Source organism: Anarhichas minor, unplaced genomic scaffold, assembly GCF_050575085.1.
Source record: "Anarhichas minor isolate MPS153535 unplaced genomic scaffold, ASM5057508v1 ptg000028l, whole genome shotgun sequence".
Taxonomy (NCBI): Eukaryota; Metazoa; Chordata; class Actinopteri; order Perciformes; family Anarhichadidae; genus Anarhichas; species Anarhichas minor.
This window is the reverse complement of record NW_027466474.1, coordinates 14,925,395-14,949,547: the sequence shown is the minus strand read 5'-3', so window position 1 is coordinate 14,949,547 and position 24,153 is coordinate 14,925,395. Positions and strand designations below refer to the sequence as shown.

The 24,153-nt window shown below is 42.7% G+C and overlaps 3 protein-coding genes across 3 annotated transcripts; 1 reads left to right on the top strand and 2 right to left on the bottom strand.

Annotated features, from left to right (window-relative positions):
• Positions 1–4,642: 4,642 nt before the first annotated feature.
• Positions 4,643–9,291, bottom strand: sybl1 (synaptobrevin-like 1). The gene is made up of 8 exons (XM_076103250.1): positions 9,151–9,291; positions 8,566–8,743; positions 7,549–7,606; positions 7,084–7,221; positions 6,851–6,941; positions 6,447–6,514; positions 6,177–6,269; positions 4,643–5,445 (listed from the first exon to the last, which is right to left on the bottom strand). The coding sequence occupies exons 2-8, from the start codon at positions 8,709–8,711 to the stop codon at positions 5,380–5,382; spliced, it is 660 nt and encodes a 219-aa protein (XP_075959365.1). The 5' UTR covers positions 8,712–8,743; positions 9,151–9,291; the 3' UTR covers positions 4,643–5,379.
• Positions 9,292–9,476: 185 nt separating this feature from the next.
• polr1d (RNA polymerase I and III subunit D) lies at positions 9,477–12,536 on the top strand. The gene is made up of 5 exons (XM_076103251.1): positions 9,477–9,728; positions 10,330–10,427; positions 10,851–10,927; positions 11,696–11,778; positions 12,231–12,536. The coding sequence occupies exons 1-5, from the start codon at positions 9,690–9,692 to the stop codon at positions 12,276–12,278; spliced, it is 345 nt and encodes a 114-aa protein (XP_075959366.1). The 5' UTR covers positions 9,477–9,689; the 3' UTR covers positions 12,279–12,536.
• A 7,180-nt stretch (positions 12,537–19,716) lies between these two features.
• LOC142962789 (endothelin receptor type B-like) lies at positions 19,717–23,305 on the bottom strand. Its single transcript, XM_076103436.1, has 7 exons — positions 22,928–23,305; positions 21,814–21,926; positions 21,515–21,719; positions 20,399–20,548; positions 20,169–20,302; positions 19,962–20,070; positions 19,717–19,857 (listed from the first exon to the last, which is right to left on the bottom strand). The coding sequence occupies exons 1-7, from the start codon at positions 23,303–23,305 to the stop codon at positions 19,717–19,719; spliced, it is 1,230 nt and encodes a 409-aa protein (XP_075959551.1).
• Between the last annotated feature and the right edge of the window lie 848 nt (positions 23,306–24,153).

Sequence of the window (24,153 nt, the reverse complement as noted above, 5' to 3'; positions counted from 1 at the left end):
TACTGGAAGCACACACCAAAATGCAGAAAACATGGAACATACAACTTAGTTTAACCTAATGTTTTCATTCTAGAGTGGCAGCTTGCTTGCCTTTGGCTCATCCGTGAGAAATAATGCTACGATGGAAGTTTCTTTAGTAGCAATATCAAAATGTAATCCAGCAGTTGAATGTTGATTCCCTGTGTATAGAGGGGCAAACAAGGCTCTACTTAAAGAGAGTGATGTAACTGAAGAGTTAAAGAGTCATGGACACCTGTAGTCACTAGAGACCTGACAATACTAGAGCTAGCTGCAGGCCTGAGGACGGGTGATATATTTACGTCGACAGTTCAGTAAACTCAAGTTTCAACTCAAATGTATTGATTTGATTTTCCTTTCGAAGAGACACTAATAGAGAACTCAAGAACACATTGTTGAGTATAATTCTGGCCTTCACTTCAAAATGTTATTGACCTTAGAGCAATGTTCAGTCTGTAAAGACAACACCACCACCATAAATAAAAGTCCTCCGCTGAATATCTAAGTGATACTCTATTCCTTAAAGTCATCTTCAGCCTAAAAATTTAGGGGAATGACAAAACAAAATATAAATATGCCACAATAGAACCAAGTCTTAACTTTTAAATCTGCCTTACTTTCGACACTACTGTTGATAAGATACATCAAAGCAGCTCTGCTTATATCAACATGGCCAACAGTCCAAATCTGGATGAATAATAGGTTTGTTTAACAGGCAGAGAAACAACACACCTTACTGCACATACAATCTGTGCAATCAAATTAAACATACAGCCTCGGCAAACTGCTGTGCACATTGAACCGTGGCAAGAATTGCGTCTCCAACCCTACTGCAGTATCTTCGCCCACAATATAACAATGCCGAAGGGATTTTGCAGGTTAGAAACGTGACTACGCATTACATTGTTGCTGTGTGTAAAGTACAACTGCACCCGAGACAAACCATGAACTGACGATGTTTATGGAAAATAAAACGAAAATAGGCTACATGACACTGAGCCAACAATTTAACAGATATAATGTTAACGACACTTACCTTTGACTAAAAAAAACCGGATCAACTTTAGTATAAACTAACTCAATAACACCATTCTTGTCCTCTCCATTCAATGATGGCAGTGAAAAGAAAACGCCTCCACAGTCAGCTCATGTCAGATCTCCCGGTTACTGTAGGTTCATCCAGCTAATTTTACTCACTCAGAGACAATCCCATTACTGCTTTCCTTGCAAAGCACTAAATCCAGCCAACTGGGCAGGCAGTGGTGTGCTTCAACTAGACACCAACGGTCCCACAACTCCTCCTTCCTCGTGTTCAGAGTCAACCGTGCATCAGTAACATCACAGCCTGAATGAGGGTGCCCCCTCTGCAGGGATTAGATTCTGCTTTTTCCTCCCCTCCCTGAGGTAACATGACCAGTCCAGCAGGCCTACTGCAGCAGTGGATCAGCAATCTCTCCAACAAGCTACTGTGTCAGACAGATCAGTGCAGGCATGTCAAGGTCCAGCTACGGACTGTGCTCAGTCAAGTGCTCCACTCCCAAGTTTACAGAGAGAGCCAGGAAGAAAGCAACATGTTACCTTATCCATGCTGAGCCCAGTGCTGGGGGAGTGGCCATGACTTGCCAGGCTGAGTTGGCATTCTCTGTTGCTAAGCAGCCCAAAGTCCCTCTTGTCTGAGGGAATGGACCAGGCTGCTGTTTAGTGCGGAACAAGTGCAAAGGGGAGCAGAACTACGGGAGGACCGCGTTTCTAGAGGAATGTTGCCCTATGACAATTCCCAATCAGAATTTGCATAGAAACTAACTTACTCCAAAACAGATTACAATGTTGGTTATCATGTCTGGTAAGTTATCCCAAGTTCCACACTGATGTCACTGCCTCATGTTGTACACAAACGGCTCGACACTTGCTCCTGACATTACAGCAGTGTTCTGACACCAGAGTCTAAGACCCCTAAGACCTATGCTATTTCTACCTAATCTATACAAGGCCCCTGACCCTGGAAACTACAGTCTAATCTTAACTAGAGACAAGACGTAAATCATGGTATAGAGTGGGCTTATTATCTCCTCAGAGTTCTGAGAACTAGTCTTATATCTGGTAAAATCTGCTATTTAGTGAGTCTAGTTATGTAATCTAAGCCTTTTGACATTGGTCCTCAAGTACTGTTAACAAGAATGCAGAAGTAATGTTCATTTTCAACAGAATTTAGAAAACCAGCGTTTAGACATAAAACCTGAGTGATGCATGTTGCCAACCTAAACCGTACACTCTGAAAGCATATAAAATGAATTCAAAACCAAGACGATAACTGGCCAAAATCCCTCTGATACCCAACACTCACATTAAACTGTCAACTACTGTTACATTATTTTGTAATTGTCTCAGATTCATCATCAACCATACTGTTTGACATGAGACCTCACTAAGTACCTCTGTTTAGCCGAGAGAAATTAAAGCCAAGTTACAGCCTACAAATGGCCTTCTACATTAAAAATGGAGTGATATGAACAGAACAATGCTTCTCTATGTCTGAAGCCCCTAAGGCACTGTGCAGAAAGACTCAAATGGCCTTTCCTTGCCTTTGCATGGATGACTGGACATATCGGTATGATAAAGTGAGCAGTTATGAGTAGCAGGGAAAGCCATCAAAAACCCAGGCACAGAGCCGCACCACACTAAAGCAGGGCAGCAGGTCAAGCTGGGGGATTCCAGCCAGCATACCACAGGGACAACGCTGTCCTCTGTAAAGCAGGGAACAAAACCACACCAACGAGCCTGGTTAGAAGAATAGCGTGGCACTGTCTTTCAACAGCCGGGATATTAGTACGTCTACTCCAGCAAGAAGGAAAGGAAGAGGCTTTCAAGACAAGACAAAGCTGTGGGCCTATGCCATCTAGTGAAAAACAGATACATGTCAGACGTGTCAGCGGCTGTGCAAATGCATCTTGGTTAGCTCTTCATTCAGTGAGTCTAAACTGCGAGTGGACAACAACAACAAACAAACATTGAGTTGAACATTGTGTTAAGATCCTTTTTTTGACAAACTGCAGGTCAGGAATGAACCTTCACACTCCATCTGAGATGCTATGTAAGATATTACACTATATGCTATAATAACAGTTGATAAAAGTGTTTGTTGTGTAGCACTATAAGGTGTTGAAGAAAATCATTTCATCATGCAATACTGTGCAATCAACACCAAGAGCATTTTGAAATTGCTCTTAAAGTTTAATCAATGGTAAAGCAGATAAACAGGGAGTCCATAGGTCAAATGTGAGTATTTAAAGCCAACATGACATAAATCAATCTTGCTGGGTGTGTTTGGAGTAACATTACCTCGGTCCTCTCTGGCTCCTGTACAGTTTCTGATCAAAACAACTGACAGATTATCCTGTGAGTGCTCTTCCAGCCAGCTAGCTCTATAATTAGACCAGTAGTAAACATAGTATGCGGCTACAAATAGCAAGGAAAATACTCTTTCAAGTCCACAAATGGTTTAAAACGGACTACACAACATGTCTGAGGCCCTTTAAAGGATTAAGGAATAAGCTAACGTTAGCTAGTATTATGTTAAAATGAGCCGGTATTAGCAAACGTTAGCAGGTTTGTATATAGTTACAAACATAGCAGAATACCATTTACTAAAGTTACATTAGCTTTCAAACATAGACTGTATATAAGAAGCTTGATTTCAACGGGCGAAAAAAAAGATAAAATAACTCCCAATAAGTTAGCTTTACATTAGCTTTACATGAGCTAGCTAACTGTTAGCTATCGAGAAACAAACGTCAGCTCGTTAATATCGGTTGACTGGAACTTTTTGGTACATCAGGTAAGTTAACTGTTCGCTAACTTACTCAATTAAAGTATAGGGATAAACGTAAAAACTGACTTACCACTTTGCCCACCAAGACAAACAGTTATCAATTAGGTAAATAAAAAGCACAAAGTTAACTGCACTGGATTGTTAGCTTGTAACGTTATTTGCCGTCTACTGAACAAACAAAAGCATTTCTTTGGCCATCGGTTTAATGATCGGTTACAGTCGCGAGAAGGACCGACGGGAGCGCGCCGCTAACGAGGTCCAAATTATAAATTATTTTCACCTGGTCGTTTCCCTATTTCAGAGCATCCTGAACAAACAAATGTCACTCTGTCATTCAAAACTACCGGCCGCTCATACTAGAGGTCAGCTTATTGTGTCCCGCGGTAGGGATAAAGAAGTGTCGTTTGTTTGAACTCTGAAACAGTGTGATGAGTTGAGAGACTATTAACAGTTGAAATCAATTAATGAAAGAATCAGTTCAGCTCTTATCAGTGTAATTAGGTCAGGTGTCTATAATGAAAGTCACAAATATCAAAACACTTTTTTTTTCCCATCTGAAGAGATCACCAACTTGATCAGATTTTATTATGTCAAATCTGGATGTACAATAATTACATGATTATAAACCACATTATGCTAAGAAGCAAATCTATGTACAATGTAAAAAGTGCATTGTGTTAACAGAATGAACATATGGGCATCCTAGCAGAGGTGAAAAGGCAGGAAAGAGATCAGGATTTGCTCAAATGTCAGGCTTGATTTAAAAGAACCATTACATCTTTTGAGTCAGTAAAATTAATCAAATTTACAATATTTATTTGTATGATCATATCTGGTATTTTACAACATCCATTCGAGAATATACGACTGTGCTTTGCGATAAAACATGAAGGAAATCAGAAAATCTGTGACTCCGAGCAAATTCACGATACATCTACAACATGGTTCATCGGACACTCGCCACTTAAGACGTACTGTATACTGCACTGTTTTTTGTCAAAAAAAAATTTGTTTTCAGTTATGTAACGGAGGACCAGACATTGTATTGTGGGATTCCTTCTTGTTGGATCTGCAACATGCTACTTATACTTGCAGGGCCCATATGTCACTTCCAAAGGAAAATTACAAAGCTATCTCTGCTATCTGTGTGGTTCATGACGGTATCAGTCTGAATGGATGAAATACATAGGTAGGTGCAGGGCAGTATCACAAACGGATACATCAGGCCACTAAGTGTGTGAGACAGAATGAATGTACCAGACTAGTATAAGACAAGATTGTTGTTCCACATCAGTTTTAGGCCACATGGCTGCTGTCCATTAGTGTGGGTATGAGGTGGGACTCCCTGTCCAGAAGGCAAGTCAATGTGCACGCTATCAAAGAAGGGCAGAGGAAGAAGGCCGGAGGAGGAGCAGCATGTATCTGCCGGCGATGTTGAAGCTAGAGGAGTAGGGGAATGAAAGTTTCCTTTGGTGTCCACTGGCAGGCAGGGTTGAACAGGTGCATCTCCCCCTCTTCCCCCCTCTCTCCTCTCATTTGACACATGAGGGCCAGTTGAGGCCTCCACAGGCAGCAGAAACGATAACGTAAAGGACCACCTGAAAGGAGGACGGGTACAAAGTTAAGTTCCTGCACTGCTGTTTGACCAATTACGCCGTGAGCCATGCAGTCGCAACACACAGGAGGAGATCCTTCAGTCAACGTCAAACCATGCTGAAGGGCCCTCTGAGGAAAGAGCACTGCTGCATTTAGGGCTGGGCGATAGGTTATCATCTTTCAACTGAATCATATCGCGATTAAATCGTATGTAGAGATATCATGATACACATTTACGTTGTTTAGATTGATAATAATTAGCACATGCTAATTCAAATTTCTTAGAAAATCAGATTCATTTGCACTGAAGCTCTTAATTAAATGAGAAAATACTCAGTACTTTTCATTCGTCATAGAGATTATATATATATAAACTATTTATTTATTGAATTATCAGAAAACATGCTCAATCGTGATATATATATATATATATATATATATCCGTATCGGGATTTGCAATGACCTGTATCAGGATGGAAGATTTTTGGCCATATCGCCCAGCCTTAGCTGCAATGTGTTGTTATTGATGTGAAGTTAACTACAGGAGATTTACAGGACAGCTGAGTCTCATCATAGCTGGAAATCACAGCTGTAGTAGCTAGTAAGTAATCTGGGTCATTTTCCATGTTAATGAAAAAAAAACATTTAATATATTATATGTAATAATCCACTAAATTGGCGAGAGAACAATTACCCTGCATCCCAATAACAACCGTTTCCATCCAGTACTCACCAGGCACACCACCACAATGACAACAGTCAGCTTGAGGTTCTTCATACACATGGCTCGTGCCAGGTTACGACTCGTGGTTTTGAATGTGACCGACTAAATGGAGTGAAGAGAGAGAAAGGAACACCAGTGACGACACTTGTGGATAAATCGCTTGCTAGATTACTGTCAAAAGATCAAAATGTACACTGCCTATTGCCAAACATCATGCACTAGAAAACAAGTCGGATGAACAGGAGAAAACACAAAACAAACACTGGACTTTAAACTCACAGAATCAACCAGATTTTCTGTCTTGTCAATCAGCAACTCCAGCTTCTCTCCTCTCTGAGCTACCAAGTCTGTAAAAAGACACAAAGAGAGCCAGAGTTAACCTGGGAGACTTCAAACAGGTCCAGTGTAGTGAGATTCATATATAATGGTTTGTGAAATCTGCATAGCTTTTTGTGCTTTGGGCAACAAAACCAGTGCTTCACCTGCACAACATAATGAAGAGGTTACTGGTGCAACCACAATGCACTGCACTCATTTAAAAGTGAAGAAACTACGTTTTCTCTGATTTAATTAAATGAACATTTAATTTCATTATTATCTTATGGCCACACACATATATATATATATAAAAAAGAGGACCTTTCAGTGGCACTGTGTCGTGGGTAGACTCATGAGAAGCTCACCTATGTTGCGGACCATAATGCCTTTCAGGTCATCCACATGCATCTGAGTCTCAGTGACACGATCTGATCCTCGTGGGTCCGAGTGGTGTTTCTACAAAGACAAAGAAAGAGGAAATGGAGCGTACATTGTGATTACTAAAATCTGCATGTGTGACTACAGAAGTAAAAAGCTGTCACAAAGCCCTCACAACACAATGGTGCTCTACATGCTCCAGCTCTTTTTCCACACTCACCATCTGAGCGGCCAGTGTTGAGGAGAACTCGCTGTTCATGGCGTAAGGCAGAGCCGTTTGCGCTCGCGACCCGTACGTTGTCTGGAAGCGCTTCTTGACTTCACTGAGGAAGCTGAACGCGCGCGACCTCTCGAAGTCCTTCAGTACAAAGACAGTAAACTATTGGAGTTATTACTTTAAGCACATTCCTATTAAAAGGTCCCGGGAAATGAAAAATGCCTTTGTATATCGTCACCGTGTGTCTGTTGAGTGTACTGTTCTACTTCCTGTTGTAAAAGATCAATATATTACTTCACAAACGTGGGTTGGAGACGCATTTGGGTGCAAATACCTTTATTTCTGTATCTTCTTTATATTCAACTATTTCCATAAAGTGCATTTCAAGGGACCTTAAAATCTATCACTTAACTTCCCACTCACCCCGACACAAATAAATACAGATAGCTGAGCCAACTCTATACTTACGTCATCGGTGATACACAGGTATATGATTCTGTCATGGCAGATGTAATGAAAGAGATAGCTATAAAAGAAAAAGACAAAAAATGTCAACATTACGTGTATACAATTTAAAGCACAGTTTAATACAGTACACTACGTGCTCTGTAAAATGTGTCTAAGAAAACATTAACGACAGATAGACCGTAGTAACTTGAAATGACACCTCTCAACCATTCTACTTTGACTGAGGACACATTGCGCTGTGCCTTTGCGGCATGTGATGCCACTTTATTGATTCATGTTGGGGTTTCCTGTGATGCACCTTCTGCATTTCTAGAGCTCGTCAAGTGCTGCAATTAGGATAAATACGGGCTTCTCATGTTGAAGTAGCATGTTTATATAAACTGTAATAATCAGATTATATTTCGAATTTGCCATGAAAATGCAAACGGTTACCTTTTTGAAGTTTTATAAATAAATCAGTGAACACAGCTGTATTTCTGCTTGAAAATCCGGATTACTACGTTTTTTGTGAAGTGTGTCAATGTGCATGAGAATGACCCTTAGTGACGATGGTTATATCACGCCGGAGGATAATGATGTCGGAGTTCATCATGTCTATCGGCAACAATACATTGCCGTACCCAAGTGGCTGCTAACGTTGTGATTTGCAAGGAATTGAGTTCTACATGGCTGACGGCTGTCATTTGCGACAGTGCATTTGCTGACGTTTGAAATTTGCCCTAAACTAATGACAAGTAAAGCCTGTTTTTGTGTACATATTAATAGTTGACAAGCAATGTTTACACTTGCCTTCACAACTTAGGCATTTCATACAGCACTCTAGATACGTGTGCTACAGTTTTACCCAAGGTGCACTCTATTTCATCACAATATACACTATCTGATCACTTCACCACTTGTACATATTAGTAGGACATGATCTTTCCTAAACTGGGAAACACCTGCATGCTACATGCTACATGCAGACCCATGTAGCCACATAACAGAGTGAGTCAGACTGCTGTGTGTGAATCCTACCTGCCGTGACTGTAGGTCAATTTGTTGTTCTCTGACGGGATTTTGGCTAAAATCTGTTCAGTCACTTCCAGGAAGTTGCCACCACACCACGCATGCTTTGCCAGGATGGTGGTTCCACGAGCCACCACTGCAAACAGGATTGCCATGGCAACAGCTGTGGTTTCAGCTCTATTGCTCGCTGCAACACACGAGACCACAGCAGAGGTGTTAGTGACAGGGCCACGGGCACGAGGAGGTAGCTTAACTGAGGATCACATGACATGTAATACAGAAAGAGAGAGGTGTGTGTGTGTGTGTGTGTGTGTGTGTGTGTGTGTGTAAAATAAACGTTAATAACGTTAGCCTAACCAAGCTCACTCGCGCTACTGGCGACGTGATCCTGTTGTCACGAGAAACGAAAGCGAAAGCCAGATTAACGGTGGCTGATAAACAGGCTCGCTAGCTCACAACGTTGTTGACTAAAGTATATGACGGCGTTTGGTATGTAACGTTAGCTGTGTGTCGCAATAACGTTAGCGTTTCTCGTTTCTAGCAACGGTGCTGACGCAATTAGCGGTTATATATAACTAATAATGAACCCAATACCTCGGTGTGTCGGCGCTGTTCAAAGTAGCCAATGTGGCGCAAATCCCAACATCTAAAGGAGTCTCAGCTGCTAGCAAGTCTTAAAACCTCCAGACAGGAACAAACTCACTCCTGTGTTGTGTTGTTAATGTAGTTCTTAACACACTCCGTAGGCTACGTACTCCATTCAATTGTTTTGTTTCAAGAACTACATTTGTAACTTCCTGTTTTGCCGTGAATTGTCACGTGTTTTTATACCTACGTCAAGATATGGCGACAGGTTCAGTGTGGTATTAGAGCCTTTGTCTCGGTCTTACAGGCAATTTAACAGATAATGCGATGTGCACGTATCCCTCAATTGTTATTCTTTAACATACCAGAGCAGGGGTGGTCTCTTGATAAAAAATAAGTCAATACATTGTATCACTACCGTATACACTACATGTATATGCCCACTAAATCCAGCGTCACAAAGCCCTGAACCTTCCTTCTTGCCTGTCAGACAGCATCAGGGCTGTAAACCCCTAATTTCTGTATTGACGTGAGTCGGAATGTGAAGCATGGCTGGTGAAGGCGAAAAGAAACCTGTGCTGGAGATGGTAAGATGCTTAAACGCCTTATGGTGTTTGCCATTTGCACATAGCTACATGTATTTGTCATTGTTAAACTCTGTTTGTAAGAAGATATTCAATTGAATAAGCTAATTACAGCATTTCGACCGCACCGTAAACGCCTCACGTGGGTAGCTACCAGAAGCTAGCAGTGCGAAAACAATTATAGCACCAGAAACACAAACTACATCAAAAGCTGTTCCCTTTACTGGAACAGAGGTTGTTTTGTGGACTGATATTGAGAGTGGCATTATGTAAAGCTAAGCTAAAGTTACCTGAACGTAATTCACTTCACCTACTTTACATTTGCTTCTCCGTCCATAGCCGACTCAGAGTTTCTCCACGTGGGGGCAGTATAGCAACAGAACCAAGTGTTCCCTCACTTTCTCTGTGTGCTGTCCAATATGTTACACACATGCTTGTCAATGTGACAAGTAATGGATGTATTGGAAATGCATAATAGTTTCATCTCTTATGTGATTGCTTGTCCCACTCAATAATCTTTAAGGAGGTGATGTTTCTGTTTAGAGTGGAATGTGCATGTGGGTGTTTTTTGTTGTATTAAATACTTCTTATTTTTCGGTTTTAGGTCCAGGCTGATGGGGCCGACGAGGGGTGTGTGACATTTGTGCTGCATGATGAAGACCATACACTGGGCAATTCAGTCAGATATATGATCATGAAGACGTAAGTTGTTGTATTTTTTTTAACAAAGTGCTGCTTTTAACAGCATGTCGTCAAGGGTTTGACCTTTTGTATTAAAACAGATTTAACCCCTCTACTCCCATGCGGCACGTTTTGAAGAACAAAGAGCATGACTGATGGTTAACTTGTGTCATTTTGGGATTTGACTCCAGCTTTTTCTCCTCACAACTCGTACAAGTCATTCCGACAATTGTGTATGATAATAATAACAATAATGTTGATATTCCAAAGGGACTCTTCTCAGTGCGTATGCGGTTTTGTTCCCCAGTGTTTTTGTTCTCAGTCAGAGTCAGCTGGGATGAGTCAAAAGTGGAGAAATTGTAACACCGCTAACACCCATTTTTAGCAAAACATTGATGATAATCACAAATCTCGTTTCCCCGTCCCTGTTTTTTTTTCCGTCAGGGTGGATGTGGATTTTTGTGGCTACACCATCACCCATCCGTCCGAGAGCAAGATCAACTTTCGCATTCAAACACGAGGTGAGAGACACCACCCCCTTAAAACCCCACGGCGTTCAGTCTTCCTTTTCTCCTTCTTGCAATCTATGTTCTCTTGTGTGTGCACACATGCGTAGGAAACATTTTGGGGCTGTGTTGCAGAGTAAACGCGTTGATTGGAGTCTGGTGCATTCACTTGTCCACTCAGCCCAACACGAAAAGCTGGTGGCTGACTTTGAGCCCCACACACACACACACACACTTGTTCTTGTCTGCAGAGAGTTATAACTACTTGCCTTGTTACAAAAAAACAAAGTGCCTACAGATAACAGGAGCCCCGATCGTCACATGAAAGGACTCTGCGAGACTTAGACAACAACTTGTTCTTCTTGTTGAGCTAAGAATCAGGATGCCAGAAAATCTTTTCTCCACGGCACGGAAGCACACATTTACCTTTCAGGCACCAAGAAAAACCCTAGTTTCCATCGCGCTTGTAGACATTCAGCCAGAGGATATTTCTGTACGCATTTCTTTTATTATTGCTCCACAATGTAAATGGGTGGTCGGGGGGGGGGGGGGGTTCCACAATTATTTTCATTCTTTTGTTTTCAGTAAAAAAATCAATTAGATAACCACAACAACATACTCGAATAGAGACTGATGTGGCTGCCGACATTGTCAGCAAACATATTTTATCATGTAAAGCCAATCGGTCCAACTTTCAGCGAGTCCTGCAGAGATGATTGATGAATGTGTTGTCATTATTATTAGTTGCGGTGGGTTTCTTACTGTATCCTCCGTCTGTTTCAGGGGGGATTCCGGCTACCGAGCCGCTGCGCAGGGGCCTGAATGAGCTCAGTGATGTTTGTCAACATGTCCTCAACACCTTCCAGGTGAGCCTGCGTGTCCACCGCTTACTGAGAGAGGCTGACCAGCAGCGGTTCAGCATTGATCCGTTTAAGTGGGTGCAAGTGGAATGCGGTCCAACTAACATTTGGCCGGCTCACAGATAAATCACAAGCACGCGTTTCCTGTTGACTCGCTGACATAAATTGGACGTCAGCAGATCTACATTGAAAGCTTGTGCACTGAGCTGGTAGCATCGTACGTGACCTTCCTTTGTCAGAGGCTGAACCTCTCTCTACAGAGGGAGGGGGGGGGGGGCGCAAGTAAGGAGCAAACCCTAGAATCCACACATGGAATGATAATATTTCCATGTGGGATACAGGAAGAAACCCCGGGCTGGCTGTGTGGCTCTCTACATTAGTCCCACAGTGAGAGGAAAGCCGCTCTCCGCGCTGTGTCAACTCCAATTCTGACAACGTTTTCTTTCATTTTGTTCCAGGCAAGAGTCAATGAGTTCAAAGAGAGCCAGGAGCAGCCGATGGAATGAAGAGCATCACGTGTGTTTGACTGCGAAGCTGCCAGACACAATTTCTACAAAAAAACTAAAGACATGTGACCTTGATAAATCCCTTTTTTATATATATATATATCTATGTATAATAGTTTGATCGTGTCACATTCAAACACTTGTACAGTTTTCTTTTTTCGCAGTATGTTGGGTGTGATGTGTGACGCATGTGTTCGTGGATTTTTGGAAGGATTGGTGTAATAAATTGAAGACATTAAACTTAGTCAAGGAACATCATTGGTCTTCTTGTTTTTATGTTATTGTGACACAAACCGTAAATTGCTCTCATCTGTCCTTTTGAAGCCGTGTTTGTCAAGTGAAGGAAGAAGTGGAAGCTATATGTCCTTATTAGCAGAGGATTGTGGTGCGGGGGGGGGGGGGGGCTTCGTATGGTTCTAGGAAGACAGGGAGAAAATGAGGGGAGACGAGTGTAAATATTGAGGTTTAAATACATTTTTTAAAAGTTATTCACATCTGTCTGTCAGTCTGATCAACACCTTATCTGTCGTTTGTTTAATTTGTACAAACACCTTTGGGCAAGCGGCAGGTTAGCTGCTTCTCCCTGCTTCCAGTTTTTTATGCGAAGCTAACCGTCTCCGGGGCTTAGCTTCATTCAAAAGTGGCACTCAACAAGAAAACGAGTAGAGAAAAGTGAAGTGTAGCAACACATTAGAGTCATAAAAGTTAGCTCACCGTATCATAAGGGTGCCTTTTTTACTGCGAACGAATCCAACTTTCCCTTGGTAGGAGAAGGAATGTGTTTTACTGTGATCCTGTAAATGTTCATGACAGGACTCAAACTGCCAATGTTAATATTACAAAGTGATTTCAATTTTTTATTTTTTTTGACAACGGCGCAGCACAATTTAAAGCGCATGCTGTGGAAAGGAAATTCCCCAAAACCTCACAAGTCAAATGTTCAAGACCACATCAAAGGTGAGCGCAAGACTTGAAATATTGTTTGTGCAGAAAACAATTGACCATCGTGGACACACGGGAGACTGCTGTGAACAAACATTTCTCTCGGCTAAAGAATAACGTTGCAGCGTTATTTTTTGGGACCTTTGTTAGATACAGCTGAAGATAGACAGGGGGGAGGGAGACATGCAGCAAAGGACTGTGGGTCGGATTGAAATACGAGGACGCTGCTGGACCTCGCTCGTTTAATGTGGTTTTGGGGGGAAAACAATGTGATGAGGCTCAGATTTTCGTACAGGAAGTCCTCATTTGAAACACTTTCTGAGATTTCAGTGTATGTTTGCTTCACAATCAATAAGCATTTCTCTCTTTCTCCTTGTTTTTCAAACATCTTATAATGCAGCACTTGTAAAGTTGTCACTATGAATTGCTGCAATCATGATTTTCTTTCATGCAGTTATTTTCGGTTTGTGTTCATCCTTCATCGGGGTTTATTAATGCAGCAGTGACCTCAGGCTCCGTCGACTACAACCAGGCCTTTGTGGTTTCTGAGATGAGATGAAAAGAATAAACACAAAATGATTTTCTCCGGTCTTGCTTAATAGTTTTCATTGAAACATAGATATTGAACCTCAAAAGCAAAAACTTTTTTTTAAATGACTGAGGCAAAATGAGAAAAAAAAGGAACAAATTAGATACCCTGCCTTGTAAAACTTGTGGCTGTTTCCAAGAAGCGGCTTCGCCAAATGAAAAAGATGTAGCCGATGTGAAAGATCTTTTTTGGGGATTTGGCAGTTATCTCTAAGTCTGCTTCTTGGGACCGGCCCACGTCTAGTTGTCCAAAGCAATCAGTTCAATCCTGCGGAAACCTTGTAAACGGGAATCTGTAATACATTTGACATGGTTTCTTGTTTAATGAAATGAGATGTAAACAAAGTGTAACCCGTCATCAAGAAAAACAACCAAAGACACGGAGCCCGTGACAAGACATGTAACCTCTGACGCTCTGTTAGTAACCGAGATGATTGTTTATGTTCACTCCTGTCAAGGGTGCGCCGCTCCGTCACACCACAGCTGTGCACAGATTTTATACGGGGAGTTGAAGACATTTTTTTTGCGTTTTGTAAAAGCGCTCTCGGGCAGCTAAAGATATGTAAAGCGCATGATACACGAACAGTAAAAGTCAGCAAGACTTTCAATATATTTTCCAAACTCCCTACTTACTTAAAGGTGTTTCTTTGTAAATAAAACTCAGCTCAACACAGTCAAGTCAAGTTAGACTAGATAGGACATTTCATAAGACAGCCGTAGACTCAATGTGCTTCAAAAGAAAATATATAATAGGAAAGTATTTCTATCATCAATTTCAGTAATATTTTGAGAAAAGAAATGCAAAACTAAACTAACTAAAATGATTGACCAAATCTTCACCCGAAGTCAAGGAAGACCAAATCAGAATGTGACCAGGTGCACCTAACAGAGCACTGCACAAATGGAGCGTCTTGTGACTCACTTTAAACCAGATACATGTCTACATGGCAACGCTGAACAAAAATATTATGAGTAGGCCCGGTAGTGCGCTGCATGAACTCAAAGGTTGATAGCATGTGACATAGCAAGTCACCAGAGAATCAGCATCCCGTTTAGTGCCGGTAGGTTCTCACAAAGGCTACAAGGAATTTTGCTTTGGTGCATATGCAGGAAACACAAATAGAACAAGATATTTCAAAACATTATTTAAGAATTAATAAACATCTATAATGTAACTGTTTCAAATGAATGTGCTAGGCAGGAATGTGCTAAAATATGTATTTTAAGGGAGGTGCAAAGGTTCACAGTAATATGAAGAAAAGTCCTGGAGGTGAACTGGCGGGTCGGCAGATTGCAGCCAATCGCCTTCTCTGCAGAGCGAACGGTACTCTGCAGTGTGTTCTTGTCCTTGGCAGTGGCTGCAGCGCACCAGTTGGTGATGGAGGAGGTGATGATGCACTCAATGATGGCAGCCTTTGTTGACTTGGGCAGGTCGACCTACTTCAGCTGCTGCAGATAGGACATCCTCTGTTGTGATTTTTAGTGCTCGAGGCCCTGGGCGATGATGGATGCCAGGAAGCGGAAGGACTCCACAGCGTTGACTGGGGAGTCACGCAGGTCGATGGAAACGAGTGGGGGTCGGTTCTTCTTAAAAATCCACAACCATCTCCACTGTCTTTAGAGTGTTTAGCTCTAAGTTGTTCTGACTGCACCAGGTCACCAGATAGTCAATCTCCCACCTGTGGACGGAGTCATCCCCCCCAGAGGTGAGTCCAGTGAGGGTGGTGTCGTCCGTGAACATCAGGAGCTTGACGGACTGGCGCCTGTAGGTGCAGCTGCTAAAACTGAGCACTAGACAGGGAGATGATAAAATATCTGAAAAAAATAGCAGCAACACCACCACCCTTCTTGTTAGAGCTACAAGTAGGAAAATAACATTTTAGACGGAGAAGGTTCAATCAGTTCTTCGCAGAATGAGTAGACTGTAAACTGTGTTTGAGAGTCAAGAGTCTACGGTGGCAGGACTTGCACTGTTAGAACGTACCCAAGCTCGTCAAACTTCCGACGCTTGGTCAGTCCTCTCTGATTCTGGAGTGGCAAAATGTCAAACTCGCTAGCACTGCACATGAGTCTGATGCAATCACCACTCTCTCTGGCCTGACATCCTCTACCCACTGTAACGCAATAACTATATGGCCATCATCTCACATGTAAACACAAATAAATCATCACTAAGTCTCTTCCCACACTCCAAATGGAATTCTGGGATTACTGCTGCTGCTGCTATTCTACCAGTTGTAGATCCATAAATCTGTATTTAATTATGGTAACTGATGTATGACTTGAAGATGTTACAGTTTCCCCCACGTTCATCTCTCATCAGTTCAAGGAGGCCAAGATCAATTCCAGGCTGTGGCAGTAACCAAAGAGGAACAGCTGGACCACAGCTGGAGAATAACTCCTAAAACCTAATTCACTAGCCTTCTTCTTAACAACCCAACCAAAGCTCTTTGTTGGCCTGTTGTCATGTTCCCAGCATGGCTCAATTGCACTCATTGTTGGATAGTTATGTCCTTGTAAACTGACCCAATATGTCATCATGATCTGTATTCTTCTCATCTCCAACGGCATTTCCCCCATTTCTACCTGCAATGCCGGCACAGATGTTGTTTTAAAGACCCCGCTACATATTCTTGACACTTGTATTACATCCAGTTTTCCCAACAAGGTTTTAGACGCCGACCTATAAGCCACACAGCCATAGTGTAGAACCGATCTTGGGTGACTGTGGCTAAGTGGAGTGCAGGGCCGTCCTTCAATCAGAGGAGTGGCGGTTTGATCCCCGGCTCCGCTAGGAGCATGTCGATGTGTCCTTGAGCAAGACACTTAACCCCAAAATTGCTGGTCTTTAAGTTTGGATGTCTTTTATTTAACTATGTTATTATTATAATTGAGGATATAAGATTGGGCATATTTTAGTTTTTGGATGTCATATTTATTTAAACATTTATATAAATAAATATATGTAAAGATAGCGTCATTTCTAAATCATACAACCGTAAATTTAAGAAATTTTAAAACTGAACCACTGTCCAAACATCACAGCTACATAAACAGGCTCCACACGGAGGAAAAGCAACACTGCAAGTTTCCATCAGTGACAATTGTGCTTTTCTTTTAATACGTTTTGTGATGCTTCACAATCATTAATCGATGGACACATTCCAGTGCTCTGACTGAAAAAATGTTGACATCAAGTAGGATGTAGGCTTTCTCAATAAATATCTTTATTTACAGATGCTAAATAAATAACCTTATATATTATTATTGTTATTGCACAAAATGAGACTAATAGCCAACAATCTAGCGTTAAGTATTACAATTAGACAGAAAATTAGGATTTCAATTTTTTATACTGTATTTATCCTGTTAATTAAGGATAAATTTGTCTCTGCATTTGACCCATCCCTATATATGGGGAGCAGTGGGGTGTCTTTGACATGCAACACGTCAAAGGCCATGGTTCGAACCAGACAACCCTCTTAACCCAGTGAGCCACGATCGCCCACCTTTTCCACTAAAGAAAATCTAAGAGCCAATCAGCTCTTTGATCTGAAGACAGCAAGAAGTTTCCCATCATGCCCTGGGGTCATGCAGTCGGTGGAGAGCAATTCTGCATCGCCTGGCTCTAAAATCTGCGGCCGCCTCGCTCACGTGAGATCATCGTTACGCACGTTCTCATGACGTCAGAGCAAGTCGGACGCAAATCTACCCAGCATGCATTGTGCACCGATCGCCGGTGATCGATTCTGCGCACGCCTGGCTTAAGTCGAACGAGCCTAATGACACGCCGTCACCGACACGTCCAGAACTGACGCTGGAGGGGTACGTAGAGCGTCACAGTTTGAAGCTTGTGGCCACCGACCAAGCGTATTTGTCCGTGAAGTTGGGAGTGAGAATATGTAGTTGCAGCTGAATGTAATAATGGGAGACACAAGGCTCTGGATCAGGTCTTTTCTTGATACATATCGGAGTCAAAAGCTATAAACTGGATATTTACAGTCGACTGTTCTGCTTCCTTTCTATTAGGGTGCATGCCAGCTGCTCTGTACATGCTTGATTGGTCCAAAAGTAAAGTTTCAGATGAGGTCATATCCTGCAGCAGAACACAAGTTTTTTAGGAATTCTGAATCCAGCATTGTTTACATCCATGTTAACTTGCTAGCACTCTACTTGTTCTGCGAATTGGAGCACATGTTGGTGCACGAGAGCCACTTTTCAATCAGTGAAATGTGAAACCCAGATGAAATAACGGCTCTATTAGAGGTCAAAAACTCCACAGGGAACCGTCGATGTATGCAGATATATTGTGTAATAATTTGTACTCGACTATGAGACTGCATCACAACTGACCGGAAATGACCCGAAATACATGCACACTATTTTAGTGAATAACTCAAACAACACAAATGCTATAAAATAATATTTATTACAGCATACTCTCAACAAATAAGTATAAATGGGATTTAAAACACCAGGGCCAATATTCACATTGCATTTGATCTTCAAACCTAAAATTACTTATAAAAGTCTTAGCTTGGTCCCACTTTCCAGTACACAGTCGCCTCTAGATGTATTTAAAAACAGGGAGAAATACATATCCATATAAATACATATGACGACCTAATGGGTCACATACCGCATCATCAGCCGGTTCACTCTTTGACAGCGGAAATGGAAATAGTCTGTCCGAACATACGACATAAATCAAATCTACTTCAGTGTGGACAAACACCGTGTCCGGTTTCTCAGCACAGATTTGGTTTTGCAAGAGAAAACATTTACCTCGATTACATTTAAAAGGAAGCAACTAGTATATCTAAATATTTGACCATTACAAAGTTATATAAATGTAATTCCCAATAAAACAACTCGCATCTTAATACACAAATTGATCAATATTTGGAGGGATTTCCCCGCCAGCTGCTCTCAGAAGACATTCTCCGGCCACATGGAAAATGTTTGCAACATGACCACCGGAGGGGAAATATTTGGAAACAACAAATGGACACCTCATGATGCTGGGAGATTAAACAGGCTTCACATCTTTTGTGATTTACTTTGTAGAAAAATAGAAAAGCTTCATTGTAGGAGAGGTTAAGTCTCACACAGTGGGACAGACACAAACGCTGCGAGAATGAAAGCACTGATAAAGGATCTCCTCTGTGCAGCATGACTGGAATCATCTGCTGTTTTTCAGAGTTCCAGGACAACAGCTGGCTCCACATGACTCTGAGCGGCGATGATTTCCAGATAAAAGATTTTCGATGATTGGTTCTCAACGTGACAGTGGGCCCCATTTCATTTCACCGGGGCACATGGGATGTCGGGGAGCTCAGCGACAGCATGCAGTTGATTGTGGGATTTTTAGCTTTTGTGTTTATATGCCGAGGCGCAGTCGTGCCTTTTTATAAAAATAAAACAACAAAAAAAGACCTTTGGTAACACAACTCAGGATCACAGTTCCCCTCTCTTTCCCTGTGAGGTATAATCATGGGTCTGCAGTCTGCTCGTAAATAATCCTGTACATATATTTACATGTGGCGTTAAACCTTCTTTATAAATGTGTGGATCGTGTTGGTCCACTGAGAACACATTCAGTCCTCTGCACAAGCCTCAGTGTTCGGGAGCATGAACGTATTCATCATACGTTGTTTTTTGCAGTTGGTATGGCGGCCTACAACAGGTACAGTCCTGTTGCTTCATTCATCAATTTGGCTCCATCCAAAACCTTTTTGGTTTTTCAGTCTGTTGTGAGTCCCGTAGAGGTGACTTCCACCTCGCTCCGTTTTCTCTCTCCTCACTGGTCGGTTGGGCATCGGCAGCTGTTTCTCGTTGGTGGGAGCTGATTGGAACGTGTGGTGTTTGACAGAAGAGTTGTGTGCCGTGTGTGTGTGTGTTTTTGTGTCTATGAAGAGCTGGTGTATTTCTGACTGGAGCGCGAGCTGGAGCGGTCCAGTCCGTTCCCGTGACAGGAGCCCTTCCAGCGTCCTCCTGAACCTCGTTCGTCCAGTGGAGACGTTCTGTAGCACCAGCAGCACAGGCAAGACTGCGAGACAAGAAAACACACACACGCACACAGTCGTTTACTTTTTGCTGACTGCGTTTCCTAGTAATACAATATTTTTTTAGTCCCAGTGTGTACCCTCTTACCTGGAAGCAGTTTTTAAACTTCTGGCTGACAAAGTAGAGGGCAATCGGGTTAATGCAGGAGTTTAGGGAGGCCATGTTGATGCCGATGTAATCCATCACTAACAGGAAGCTGGGCGGGTGAAAAGGGCAAAGGTTACAGTAAGGACTACAGGAAGTCGCAGAGCGGAGAACAATGCTCTGGTGACGTTTGCGGTGTGTCTACGGTACCTGAGCAGTTCACAGCGGTTGGGGTCGTTTTGGTCATAGATTGTTTTCTTCAGAATACGGCTGAGATGAAGGGGCAGCCAGCAGAGAGCGAAAATCAACACCAGGCAGAACACCGTCTTTGCTACTTCCCTCCGCTGCAGGCACACGCACACAAAAGACAAACGTTGAGGCCTCCGCCTTTACAAGCCTCGTGGCTACAGTGGATCCGAGCGAGTCGTTTGCGCGCGTACCTGTTTCATGTGGTCGTTGAGTGCGATGCGCATGCCCTTCTTGCGACTGAGCATCTCGCACGACATCAGTGTGTAAAAGATTCCTGTGCAGGCCAGCGGAAGGCAGAAATAGAAGCCGAACAGCCACCAGTCTTTCACATCCTGGTAGAACTGGACAAAGAAAAAGAGACCCAGTCAAAGAAAGTGCAACAAAAAAGATACAGTGCTACGGAAATTTCTTAGATACATTTTTTAAAGAGTCAACATATCTGTGGTTTTGCAGAAACGTATAATGCCAATTTCTTTTCTCTCTTTCAAAGTTTAAACTGATAAACTGTATCAAAACTGTATAAATTGTTACTTCTGCCTCAAAACACTTTATTACTAATATTCTTACGTCAGAGATTTTTGACAGGACGTCCTGTAGACAAAAACAACCTTGAATTTCAATCTGAAGAATGAACTCACTTTCCTGTTTTTATAATAGCAGACGGTAAAATATTCTATATCTTATCTTACTGCAATGATATTCTGTTCTTAAAACTGCACGGTCAATAAGTAAACCATTATTTGTTTTGATTTATTTAAAAAAAAGGAATGAACCAAAAAGCAAAACACCAATAAAACAGTCTGATTCCCTGCACAGTGTCACAATGTGTGTGTTTTTTGTTTTATGTATGTTTGTTCTATTTAAATTTCTGTAATTCATTTTACAGGATTACAAGTCTAAATACCACACGACCTGTTCAAAAGCACTATGATTAAGGCCTGACGTTCTACATTGACTATGCGATGTTATCGCACATCCAGAACTTGAAATTTGGCACAAATATGCTAAATAGGTTCCAGACTTGTTTTGGTTTGGCACAAAGTCTTCCAATTTTCTCCTGAAAGTAATCCACCAGCTCTGGCTGAATTATGTCTTTTTGGAAAAATGACATCAAGCTCGAGTTACAATCCACTGATTCAAAATTACACATGAAAAGAGCTTAATGCTTTATTTCCACCGTCTCCTGCAATCCATCCAGACCCTTCTGTTTCAAATAAAAAAAACCACTTTGTAGTTTCACGTCTTGGGATGCAACTCCATGAACGCACCGTGAATGTTAGAATGAGTCACATTCGGAGGATTTTTACCTTCATAAAGCTGGTTGTCTGTTCCGGATGGAGCAGACACACGCGCAGCTTGTTGCCTCTGTACGGCATCTCCAGCATGTCGAATGCCAGCGCCTCGGGGACCGCGAGCATCACGGCGACCAGCCAGATCAGAGTCACCTCCACCGCTTTCCACAGAGGGATGCCCATCCCCTTCACCCTGCTCCACGACGTCACTGCGTGGTAGCTACGCAAACAGCACAGACGTGCGCATCAGCACTGACTTTTGTGTGTGTGTGTGTGTGTGTGTGTGTGTGTGTGTGTGTGTGAAGACCACATACCGGTCAATACTGAGAGCACACAGGCTGAGGACGGTGATCCCCACTGAAGCTTTCTGGATGAACGGCATCAGCTTACAGATGTACACGCCGAACGGCCAGTCCTCGGCTATTAGCTGCGGAGAAGAAACAATGGGGACAGAGAGGAGAGACATTTGTAAGGAGAGAAGTGTCACACATGGACAGACGTCTTTGAGGTCTGCGTAGGGGTCCTGCCTGAGACTCTTATTGTGCCAGCGAGCCAGAATCAACAGTTCCTCCAAACGTGCAAGTTTGTCTCCCAGGAGTTATAAAATCAGTTCAGCATAAGGACAATGTCTTTAACAGCAAATCAGGCTAAACATGTAATTATTGTGAGTGGCCTTGTACTTGTCAGCCACTAATAGAAATCGACACTTTGGTTTTGGCGTCTTTGAAATCTTCCAGTTTTCGAAGAAAACACTCCTGTTATCAATTCAGCGGATCCCGTGTCTCATTATAATCCTCATGATGTCTCAAATACCTGAAACGCGGGACCTTTACGGAAAAGAAAACGTGTTTTGAAAGTGCAACAAGTTTCACATGTTGTTTTTTAGCAGCCAAAAACAGTATGAGCTGAACATTTTGGCATTAACACCCGAGCCCACTGGGTCTTTTCACATCACGCATGGCCAACGAGGACAACAAAAGGATATTTTTTTTCCAAATCCCAACACTCGAGTTGTCCCCCAGCTGTTGGCATGCGTCTGCTTTTATTACAATTTTGAGCTTGAGTGGGCTCTTGCAGTGGAGGTGGAAAACTCTGCGGGGCCTATACTTAAAAAGTTAATAATGAAAACACACGACAGCAGGGACAAAACCGCAGCAACGAACGCATCTATAAACAGGATGAGCCGAGAGGGACGTTCCAACCGGCTCCTCCGAAACTGCCGAAAGTCCAGCGCGGCGACATTTTCACACTAAATTAGAGACAGAATTGAAATCACTTTTTGCACAATGTGTGAAATTGTTGAGTCGCGATTTTGTGTCATGGATTGATAACGTTACCCTCATTTCCAAAAAGTTAAAAAGAGAGATCATCGGTCACACAAGCAGAGGAGACACCAGACAGACGGACACGAGGGATAAATGTGGTCACCTTAAACACATTGATGGGGATGGCGATGATGATATAGAGCAGGTCCCCCAGAGCCAGGCTGCCGATCAGGACGTTGGGTCCATTCCTCATGCACTTGTTCTCATAAATGATCCTGAGCAGAGTTGAGTTGCCGATGATGCCCACCACAAAGATCAGGCAGGACACGATGGTGTTGACGTACTTGAAGGCGTACTTGATCTCCGTGGGCTTTATGCACATGGGGGGGAAGGAGCCCCGCGGCCGACCCGGCAGCGGGACGGAGGCATTGCTCGTGGATGGCTCGGAAGCTGCGAGGCCACCCTGGGCGTCGCGGGCGAACCGAGAGGCTCCGACCTCGGCGACCATCAGGAGACAGAGCAGAGCGGTGACGGCCCTCATGTCGGCAGTCTACAGACACACGCTTTTAAAGGCACTCACACACGCATCCACACATCGGGGGGGGGGGGGGGGGGGGCCCCGCTCCGGGCCTGGCAGCGTGGATCCGAGCTCTGGGTGTCCTGCAGAGAGAAAGTAGACGAACCGTCAGCATACGAAAAGTGTATGGTTTTGTTCACAAACTGTATCGATAGCACAGTTAATTCAAACAGATCCTTCTTCATGAGGAAATAGGTTCTGGATGAATACGTTTTTTAAAATCATTTTGATTCTGATATTCTTTGAATTCCATCAACAAAACAAAGAAACTTTTTTTGTGTTTTGAAAAGTAGAAAAGTATTCTAAGAGAAAAGAGAGGGGATGAAATGAACAGAGCAGCAAAAGATAAACGAGACAAATGGAATAGTGATAACTGAGGTTATAGGTTACATGAGGAACAGTGTTTCTGTGTGTCCTGTGTGTGTGTGTGTGTGTGTGACAGAAATACTCTCTCTCACAGACGACGCTAACTGGGCTCTGACCCTCTTGAGAATCATGTGTACCCCCAGAATGGCCTGGGGCATCTCTCGGGATGATTTACAATGTCGGCAATATCTTTAGAGACACGCTATCAGGGCGCACAATCTCTCACACACACACACACACACACACAACAGATGCAAACCTTTTGACAGCGGTTCGTAGAGGCGAAGGTTCGAGGACAAACGCTTTGCTTTTTAATGCTCACATCTAAGAATGTGCATACACTTACAAAACTTCTTGCGACCCCAGTTACACACCATGCAAACGCACACACACACACACACACACACACTGTCAAACACAACTGGCATTCATGGCTGCATACGGCT